A 10848-nucleotide genomic window follows, 5' to 3' on the forward strand; every position below is an offset into this window, starting at 1 on the left:
CCCCCCGTAGGTTCTGTGACCACCTGCTTCATGGCACAATGACTGGGAGTATCTAGAAACCCAATCTTAAGATCCAGAAAACCAATTTTAAAATTTGTGTCTTTGTTTTATGGCATTATGTCCCTTGTACATCGCCCGGTGTAAGGTGGGATAAGACGATTAACAAATAAAAATAAAAATCTCTTTCTCGTGACTCACACCGTTCATCTTGCCTGCCTTCAGAACTCCACTCCTGATGCTGCTCAATGAACGTATAGGTTTGTTTCACAGCTGTTAAATTGGGATTTGGTAGGCATCAAGTGGTTAAGACGCTGTGGAAGGTCGGTAGTTCAGCAGTTCGAGACCTGGGTGCCGCATGACGGAGTGAGCTCCCGTCTCTAGTTCCAGCTCCTGCCAACCTAGCAGTTCGAAAGCAAGAAATTGCAAGTAGATAAATAGGTACCACTTCAGTGGGAAGGTAACAGCGTTCCGTGCGCATTGGTGTTTAGTCATGCCGGCCACGTGGCCACGGAAACGTCTTCAGACAGCGCTGGCTCTTCGGCTTTGGAACGGAGATGAGCACCGCAACCCTAGAGTCGGACTCGACTGGCTTTCGAGCAAGGGAACCTTTACCTTTACTCATATGCATCTTCTCAGGAAGAAGGAAGCCTTTGCACTCTTCCCCACAAGGGGGCGCTGGTAGGTCGCCACAGCATCTGGATTCTGCGTCCCAGATCCAGAAGTGCTTCAATGTGGCTTTGGGGCTGAGCTCATCGGGCTGGGAGCCAACACAAATCATCCCCCGCTCCATTCTTCTCCGGCGGACTGGAGTCCTGCTGCCTCTGAAATCGGCAGCTCGCTCCAGAGGATCCCCCCCCTTCCCCACTTCCATGCCAATAAAGAAGGAACTCCTGGTCTGGGACTGCAAAAGAAGCCATAAAAAGATTCTTTCCCGTAGGAAAAAAACAACCGTGCAGATCAAATAACGCGTGCCCAGGACAGGCTGCCAAACGCTACAGTGAGGAGACCGATCCCCTTGCCCGGGCTTAATGTTTCCAGCAGACCCCGATGAGTTCATGCGGCCTAAGCCGCTATAGTTTAGAGCGCTCCTAAATGGCCTTCAGGTGCGAGGAGAAGCCAGGACACCAGGACCCGCTCCCCTCGCTCGACGAAAGGAATATTGCTCCAGACTTGGAAAGTCATCCCGGAGATGAAGATGATGATGATGAGCAGGGGGCCTGGTCTGGTCAAGCGCCGGTGCTCTTTCAAACCGACATGCTAGGTTCAAGTCTACGGAGCTCCTTAAACACCAACCAGATTTCCAGGGTACATAAGAGAAGCCAACGTGGGATCAGGCCAATGGCCCACCCAGTCCAGCACTCTGTGTCACACAGTGGCCAAAAGTACCAGGGGCCATCAGGAGGTCCAGCAGTGGGGCCAGGACACTAGGAGCCCTCCCACTGTTGCCCTCCCCAGCACCAAGAATACAGAGCATCCCTTGCCCCAGACTGAGAGTTCCCATAAGAACATAAGCCAAGGTTGGATCAGGCCAATGGCCCATCCAGCCCAACACTCTGCCACACAGGGGCCAGAAATACCAGGTGCCATCAGGAGGTCCAGCAGTGGGGCCAGGACACTAGGAGCCCTCCCTCTGTTGCCCCCCCCCAGCACCAAGAATACAGAGCATCACTTGCCCCAGACTAAGAGTTCCTATAAGAAAATAAGAGAAGCCAATGTTGGATCAGGCCAATGGCCCATCCAGTCCAACACTCTGTGTCACATAGGGGCCAGAAATACCAGGGGCCATCAGGAGGTCCAGCAGTGGGGCCAGGACATTAGAAGCCCTCCCACTGTTGCCCCCCACCCAAGGCAGCAAGAATACAGAGCATCCCTTGGCCCAGACTGAGGGTTCCTATAAGAACATAAAAGAAGCCCATGTTGGATCAGGCCAATGGCCCATCCTGTCCAACACTCTGTCACACAGTGGCCAAAAATACCAGGTGCCCTCAGGAGGTCCAGCAGTGGGGCCAGGACACTAGAAGCCCTCCCACTGTTGCCCCCCCCCAAGCACCAAGAATACAGAACATCCCTTGCCCCAGATTGAGGGTTCCTATAAGAACATAAGAGAAGCCAATGTCGGATCAGGCCAGTGGCCCATCCAGTCCAACACTCTGTCACACAGACGCATCTCTTCACCTGCTGCCTTACCTATCTCCAAGTGAGATTCACATATTTGGCCATGTAAGCAAAGTATTTCTGAAGACGTTAACTTCACTGGGGCTGCGATCACACACACACTAAAAAAAAAAATCCACTTTCCAACTGGATTTTCCCCGTTCACACAGTAAAATCCAGTTGGAAAGTGGATTGAAAGTGGATTACTTAGTGTGTGTCATCACAGAGCCGTTCAGGGTGCTGGGAGAAAGAGCAGGAGGAAAAATGTACTAGATAAGTAGAACCATCTAGCTGCAGTGTTCCGTATTTGCACTTATGAAATTATTCCTTCTCCCCAAAATGGTCCCATTGGGTCACGCCAGCACAGTGTTTTGAGAGACGTAAATTCCACTGGGGTTACGGTGTCCGGAATCTGTTTCAATGAACTCCAAAGGGTCATTCTTTATCTAAGTGCGTTCCAGTGATCCTTGGGGGGAGGGGGGGACGATGACTGCAATCAAGCGATCACCAGCATCCTTCTGTGCTAATATGTACTCATTTATGGAATCCACAGTGTCATCCTAAGCACTGACTTCAGTAGAGTTAGAAGGGTGTTGAGACTACTTTGGACAGCACTGTAATGGTCTCCCAACAATCTTCACGCTTGGTCACAGGGGTCATTTCCAGCCGGAGCGCACAGGAGCGGAGCTCCGGCAGTAAAGAGCCCAGGGGGCGGGCACATGCAACAAGCCCCGCCCCCTGCTCCCTGCAACCTTCAGTCAGAGCAAGAAGCAGCCAGGTAAGTTGCAGAGTCAAAACAGTCCAAAACAGTCCAGTGGCACCTTTAAGACCAGGTTTTATTCAGGTACAAGCTCTCCCTCCTCTGCGAGGACAGATCTGCACGTCCCCCCCCAATAGCTAGCAATCCAAAACAGTCCAGTGGCATCTTTAAGACCAAGTTTTATTCAGGTACAAGCTCTCCCTGCTCTGTGAGGACAGATCTGCACGTTCACACACACCCCACAATAGCTAGCAATCCAACACAGTCCAGTGGAGCCTGAGCGGTGGGTGTTGCCTTCTGACACACTTCCGGTGATGTCAGGGGGCGTGGCATATGCAGATAAGTTATGCTAATGAGCTCCTGCACCTCTTTTTCTACGAAATGACCCCTGCTTGGTCACATAAACTAAGTCCATGAGAGACACTCAGTCCCACTGAGACCAGGGCAGGGGAAATGGCCCCAATGGGGGGCGAGACCAAAATAAGATCTGGACTTTCCCATCTCCATGGGAAATCTTTCCAAAAAGACTGTGGCAAAGCAGGTGTTGGAAAGAATGCAGCAAAACTGGGGGAAACTCAGGAGGTGCACAGATGGATTTGGGGAGGTGGGGGGGGGTAGTCTGCTTCCTAAGAGCATCCAAGCTGGGGCAGGCAACCTGTGTGGAAAGCTTCATCGTGTGCCAGGAGATTGGGATCCATGTGGAATTCCATCCCGAAGGTAGCTTGGAATCAAGGCAATTCCATTAGCTGCAGCCCTGGGAAGGACTGGAGGAATGGGGGGGGGCAGGCCCATAGCTACAGTGGGAGCTTTGGGGGGCTCTGCTCCCTTTCTTAAAGGCACCCCCCCACAAGAATGTCTCCTGTAAATGCTTTTTTCAATCATTTTAAAACATTTTCTAAAGGCCTGCACTCCTTTAAGCAGAGCGTGGGGGGGATGTAGCTGACTAATTCCCGCACTGAGCAAGGGGGTTGGAGTAGGTGACCTCTAGGATCCCTTCTAACTCTGTGCCAAGAAACTGGTCTTCTTTAAGAGAGTTTTTCTGCCTGAGTGTCAGCTTTCTTGACTCTAGAAGACATCACCCTCACCTGCTGGCTTGGTATCAGGATTGTTGCTCAGGCTGGCAGAAGTGATTAACTTGCAGCTGCTGAGAACTGTCATCTAAAGTGGCTGACAGCTTGCAATTTAAGGATCTACCCTGGCCACCGCTTTCTATTGGCTAGATTTCTTTTTCCTTTCTGCACTGAGAACTTCAGCGCCGCCAAGAAAAAAACATTTGCTCCACAAGCCACAAACTCCTGGCTACGGGCCGGGGGAAGGGGAAATCCATGAGGAACAGGCTGCCTTGCTGGGCTGGATATGCAAAAGGGGGAGGGGGACACAAAGGTACCCCAAAATGCATGTCCTTCTGTCTCAATGCATTTCTACATTTGTTCTCTTCACAAGGTAAAGGTTTCCCTTGCTTGAAAGCCAGTCGAATCTGACTCTAGGGTTGCGGTGCTCATCTCCGTTTCCAAGCCGAAGAGCCAGCGCTGTCCAAAGACGTTTCCATGGTCATGTGGTCAGCATGACTAAACACCAAGGTGCACGGAATGCTGTGACCTTCCCACCGGAGTGGTACCTATTGATCTACTTGCAATGTCTTGCTTTCGAACTGCTAGGTTGGCAGGAGCTGGAACTAGAGACGGGAGCTCACGCCGTCATGCGGCTCCCGGGTCTCGAACTGCTGAACTACTGACCTTCCACAGCTTGCAGCTCAGCGTCTTAACCTCCTCTCTTCACAAGAGGTAACGTTTAAAGCCCATGGGGTGGGGGGGAATGTAAGCCCCTGAAGCCAAACGTTCTGATTTTAGTATCGGAAAGAGGAGGAAACAGAGGTACGGATATCCAAATGTAATTCCTGCAATAGGCTACACTGAGCTGTGCAGGTATCCCCCCACTGCCCCTGCGTCTCTAATGAGCATCATGTGGACTCTCCGTGCGGGATTTCCCTTGGACTTGGCAGTAAAGGCCCAGGTTCTCTCCCTGGGACTTCCTTGTCCTCAAAGTCTGGCAGGGCAGATGCTGTCGATTCTCTTAAGGTGCATGCCCCGGTCTGGTGCCCACCGGCGCTTTGGCTACTTCCCAACCTATGTCATAGTTTGCCTGGATTTAATGGTCTCTGGGGGATGCTCCCGCTCATTTCTGTGATTCCTGGAGAAGAAGAAAAAAAGACTGGGTAGGAGATTTGGAATCTTGGCAGGCTTCAAATGCCAATCCTCGGAAAACCATATTACAGGGCTCATTCTCCTCTTTCCACTGGAGCAGGTTCCCAATGAAGACGTTTCAACGGCTGCCAAGTCCTCGGCCGAAGGCTTCTGCAGAAAAGTTTACGAGGAACATGATCGTGCGAGCGTCACGCCGAATCCTCTGCAGGTTTCTTGGCCCACCTGGAAAGCTGTGCCTCAAAAGCGGGTCTGCTAAAGGTATTTCTAGTATTCGTCCCAGAGAGTTAGAGAGCTATCCGTTTCACCGTGCATGCTAGACAGCCCTGGAAAAGTTTGGCAAACCACTCCCCACCCCACCCCCCGCCATGGAAATTCATCTGTTTCTGGGGCTTTGCGTTCATTATTAGCAGGCCAGGAACATGGGAGACATTCTTCAGAAGGAGAATACGCTGGCTGGGTCTTTGTTCGTCGCGTGAACACTTCATCCCAGAAGCAAGCAAACTGTGAAGTTGCTGCTATATGGCAGGAAAATCACAGCAAGAGCAGGAGTAGACTTGGAGACGAGACTCGGAGATTTCAAACTCTTTTCCGGGGCAGAACACAACAGGAACACAGGAAGTGGTCTTATGCGGAGTCCTAAGGTCAATACTGTCAGAAAGGGTCTAAGGTGGAGGCCTTTCTCGTCACCTATTAGTTGATGGTTTCAGCTGGAGATGCCGGGGATTGAACCTGGGACCTTCTGCATGCCACGCAGGTGCTCTACCACTGATCCACAGCCCCTCAACCTCTCCTGCAGCCCCCTAGCCATATCTTTGACCTTGGGTAACATTACATCAACTCTTGTCCCAAGTGATGAACACAGGAAGCGGCCTGGTAGTGAATCAGATCCTTGTTCCACGAAGGTCAGTATTGTCTACTCAGACTGGCAGCATCTCTCCAGGGTCTCAGGCAGAGGTCTTTCACATCACCTGCTGCCCGGTCCTTTTAACTGGAGATGCCGGGGACTGAACCTGGGACCTTCTGCATGCCAAGCAGAGGCTCAGCCACTGAGCCACAGCCCCTCTTCACAGCTCTCCAGGGTCTCAGGCAGAGAAAGGTCTTTCCCATCACCTCCTGCCCGGTCTTTTTAACTGGAGATGCCGGGGATTGAACCTGGGACCTTCTGCATGCCAAGCAGAGGCTCTTCCACTGAGCCAGGGCCCCTCCCCTGATATTATCAATGAAATCTACATCAGTGATGGCACAGAGCCGAAGAGTAGATGTATTCTGATGAGATCTTGGGGTGTAAAGCTACCGCCTTATCTGACCATCACAACTCCGTAATACCATCGTGACTCACATGACCTCCCTGCAAGGATAGTTCCATTTCTGAGTTTCTAACATCATCCTGCCATTAGAGGCACATGATCGGGGCCAGTGTTCCCTCTAAGCTGAGTTGGTGTGAGCCAGCTCAACGTTTTTTAGCCTCCAGCTCACACATTTTTGTCTTAGCCCAGGAAGGAGGGCTCCAGAGCAAACTAATTTAGGCAGCAGCCCAATCGCTCGCTCACCACTTTAATGCCAGCAGCTCACAAAGTAGGATTTTTGCTCACAGGACTCCACAGCTTAGAGGGAACATTGATCGGGGCCCGTAGAAAATGTGGTCACCTACTGGGAGGTTCCAGGGTGTGCCCTGTGGAGAAACGGAGAAAGTGCAGCACTGAGGGCAAATGTTACCATAAAACAGGCTTCAGAGGCAGGCTGAAGGCTCTCAAAACGTTCCTGGAGTTAACTTTCAGGCTAGAAGAACAGCAATTGACGAGTTTGTTGTTAGCTTTTCAAAGCAGAACGTTTGTGTTTCTCTGAGACATCTTTAGAAGAGGAGAAGAGAAGAGATTGGATTTATGCCCCGCCCTTCACTACCCGAAGGAGTCTCAGAGCGGTTTACAGACTCCTTTCCCTTCCTCTCCCCACAACAGACACCCTGTGAGGTTGAAGAAGAAGAGATTGGATGTATACCCCGCCCTTCACTACCCAAAGGTGTCTCAGAGCGGCTTACAAATGCCTTTCCCTTCCCACAACAGACACCCTGTGAGGTAGGTGTCTGCGACCCAAAACCCACTTATTGAGAGCTCTTTCGAGGACTGCTCTGAGAGAACTTGTGACCAACCCAAGGTCACACCAGCAGCTGCACGTGGAGGAGTGGGGAATCAAACCCGGTTCACCCAGATTAGAGTCCGTGCACTTCACCACTACACCAAACTGGCTCAAATACATTGTAAACAAACGGTGTGTTCTTATTTTTCTTACTGAGTATTACAAAAACCATGCAGGGCCTTTTTAGTGATGGCCCCCCCTAGCCTGTGGCTTCTGTGCAGAATAATCCAGGATTCTGTGACATTCTAAGAACACGGAAGCTCCATTTAGCTCTCCTGGCTCATAGCACCCGAGCAGCTTCTCCTCTGTCTCTTTAGACCAACTTGGGCTGCAGGCCTGGAGTTCTGCGAACGAGCTCGAAGGCTTAATTAAAACCTGGACTGGGACCATGGCACGGGGAGAAGGGATTTAATACTTCTCCCCCCTGCTGTTTCCTCTTCCTGAAACGACTCCACAATCCTGTCCTCTGTCTGATCCGGTACACATGCTGGCCTCTCCTCAGGGGATCCATATCTTGGCCACAGCTGGGAAGGGGGGGCTGGTGGTCTAATCCTTTTGGCCAGCCTTCTCCCCAACCATAAAAAAGGACACCCCCGCCATTAGCCAGCGTGGTGTAGGGGTTAAGAGCAGCAGACTCTAATCTGGAGAACGGTGGGGGGTTTGATTTCCCCACTCCTCCTCCATATTGTTGGGATTCTGAGATTCAAGATCGATGGTCGTTTTGCAAACACAAGAGCCACATTAGTAAAAGAAAAATATCTTTACTACAAACAGAATAAAGCATGGGTAAGGTACTTTGGATAAAAGAAATAAAATGAAAAGGTTACATACTTGCAGTTACTTTCAGTACTAAATGCTAAGAGCTACATCTTTCTATCTATCTATCTGTCGTCGTCTATAGGGGAGCTTCCTGTCTGCTTCACACAAAGAGCCATAAAGCTTGTGAATACGTGAATGCTAGATCAAAGCATTTCCACAAGCAAGTTGTTAGTTGACCAGTACAAAGGTTACAGGTCACTTCATTAGGGTAAGCAACTCCCACAAACTTTCCCGCAGTGGAATACATTATGTAACGTAACATCCTATTTCCTAACAAACAACAATTAACTCTGTAATGACTGAAGTGTAAGCAACTTGAAACTCCAACATGTATGAAGCCTGCTGAGTGACCTTGGGCCAGTCCCAGGTCTCTCTCTCAGAACTCTCTCAGCCCCACCTACCCCTCACAAGGTGCCTGTCGTGGGGAGAGGAAAGGAAAGGTGACTGAAAGCCACTTTGAGACGCCGTAAAAGGTAGAGAAAAGCTGGGTATAAAAACCAGCCCTCCTCCTCCTCCTTCTCCTTCTTCACCACCATCATCTCCTGCACTGAATCGCACGCTATGTAAGGAGGAGCTAACAGGTGCGTTCGGACGAGTGGGGGGATCTGCTTGAATTGGTTTTGTTTCTGCAAACCAGGGACATTCAGGGTGGTGTGGGGAGGAGCGATTCCGAGCATGGCATCATCATGTGCCATTGCCACCAATAGCAACCTCTCTGAGAGAGCCAGTTTGGTGTAGTGGTTAGGAGCGTGGACTCTAATCTGGTAGAACCAGGTTTGATTCCCCATGTCTCCACGTGCAGCTGCTGGTGTGACTTTGGGTCAGTCACAAGCTCTCTCGGAGCTGTTCTCTCAGGAGCAGTCCTCAAGAGAGCTCTCTCAGCCCTGTCTACCTCACAGGGTGCCTGTTGTGGGGAGGGGAAGGGGGAAGGAGATTGTAAACTACTCTGAGACTCCTTTGGGTAGTGAAGGGTGGGGTATAAATCCAATCTCCTCCTCGTCTTCTTCTATACTGGATCAAAGGACTGGTGATTAAAAAAAAATTTTTTTTTAGTATTGTGTGTGTGTGTTTGTGTGCTTGTGAGCCTGGAAGTCATGGTGGCTTCTGACGATCCCTAGTGGGGCTAGGATGTTTCAGAGAGGTCACTCTGATACTGCCTGCCTCTGTGTCCTGGCCAGGGTTCCCTCTAAGCTGAGTTGGTGTGAGCCAGCTCACAGTTTCTTAGCCTCCGGCTTACACATTGTTGTCTTCGCTCAGGAAGGATGTGGCTCCAGAGCAAACTAATGTATGCAGCAGCCAAATCGCTCACCCACAACTTCAATGCCACTTGCTCACAGAGTAGAATTTCTGCTCACAGGACTCCACAGCTTAGAGGGAGCCTTGGTCTGGCCCTGGTATCCCTTAGAGATCGCCCTTCCAAGTACTTGCCCGGGTCGGCCCTGCTTAGCTTCTGAGATCTGACAAGATTGGGCTTGCCTGGGCTATCCAGGTCAGGACTGGACATTTTTGAGTGAGAAACTGGGAATCGGACCACTACCCTCTGCTGCCCTGACATCAGTTGGGGAGAGTCTCTTTCCCCCCATCTCTGGCAAGGCCAGACTCCTTATTGATTTTTACGTCTTTACAAAATTTGCACCCCGCCTTTCTGCCCTTATTGGGGCCACCAAGCTCACAATTGAAAACATTCCACAATCAAATCACATTTTAAAACCTTGAAATCAACCTCGCCATAAAACACACACATTAAAATCATTAAAATGATTTTTAAAACAGCATTCAATTACATATGAAACATTAAAACAAAATCCAGGTGGGGCAGCCCTGTTGGTCTGAAGCAACAGGGCAAAAAGCTGGAGCCCAGGGGCGCCTCTTGAAGACCCACGAAGCTGAATCCCAGAATTAAACTGTGTTGTTCTTAAAGGCGCCCCGGGAGTCAACGCTCCCTCTCAGCTGTGGAGTCTTGTGATCAAAAATCCTACTTGGTGAGCGACTGGCCTTAAAGTTGTGAGCGAGCAATTTGGCTGCTGCCTAAATCAGTCTGCTCTGGAGCCCTCCTTCTTGAGCGAGGCAAAAATGTGTGAGCTGGAAGCTAAAAAAACGGTGAGCTAGCTCACACCAACTCAGCTTAGAGGGAACACTGCCCAGGACTCGAACTCTGCTCCAATGAGAACCTTGTGAGTCCCCAGCTTTCTGCATTCAGAGGTAGACTTCCTCTCAGCGTGGAGGTTCCATTGGAACGGCAGGGCGGAGAGCTAGCCGGCGAGCAAATCCCTGCGGGGGGCGGGGGGGGGGGGGGGGGGGCGTCCCGGCCGGCGAGGTGTGTCCCCTAAAGGGTGTCTGGGCGGCCGGGCCGCGCCTCCTTCCTCCCCTCCCACTTCCTCTGCAGGAGCCGCGGCTGTCCGGGCGCCGGGGAGAGACGCGCGGAGCTTCGCGCAGAGCTGGGCTCCCGGTCTGGCGCGCCGCCTGCCTGCGGCCGAGGGTTGGGGCCGGCCGCCCCCGGGACCCTCGACGACGGGCGCTCCCATGGACTTCTCCCCAGGGCTGCTGGCCGCAGCCTGGGCGCTGGGCCTCCTGGCAGGTAAGCCGCGCGCACCGCACCGCCTCTCTCCAGGGCGCACGACCCACCGCGCGTCTTGCGGGAACGTGGGAAGCGAGCCGGGCGCCTTTGCAAAGCCGGGGCGAGGAGGGGCGGCAGGAGAGGAAGAAAGCCCCCCTCCCCAATCCTTGGCTTCACTTTTTTTGGGGGGGGGGGGCGTTGGAATGGAAAAAGGGGGT

General features: G+C 51.7%; 1 protein-coding gene across 1 annotated transcript in view; it reads left to right on the forward strand.

The window, feature by feature from the left end:
- Positions 1-1092: 1092 nt before the first annotated feature.
- ITGA11 (integrin subunit alpha 11) overlaps positions 1093-10848 on the forward strand; it is a 164405-nt gene continuing 154649 nt past the window's right edge. Inside the window, exons 1-3 of the mRNA XM_015414591.1 lie at positions 1093-1305; positions 5219-5297; positions 10460-10651. Coding sequence (XP_015270077.1) covers positions 1093-1305; positions 5219-5297; positions 10460-10651 — 484 coding nt within the window. The remainder of the gene's footprint in view (positions 1306-5218; positions 5298-10459; positions 10652-10848) is intronic.

Source organism: Gekko japonicus, unplaced genomic scaffold, assembly GCF_001447785.1.
Source record: "Gekko japonicus isolate JY-2015 unplaced genomic scaffold, Gekko_japonicus_V1.1 scaffold698, whole genome shotgun sequence".
NCBI lineage: Eukaryota > Metazoa > Chordata > Lepidosauria > Squamata > Gekkonidae > Gekko > Gekko japonicus.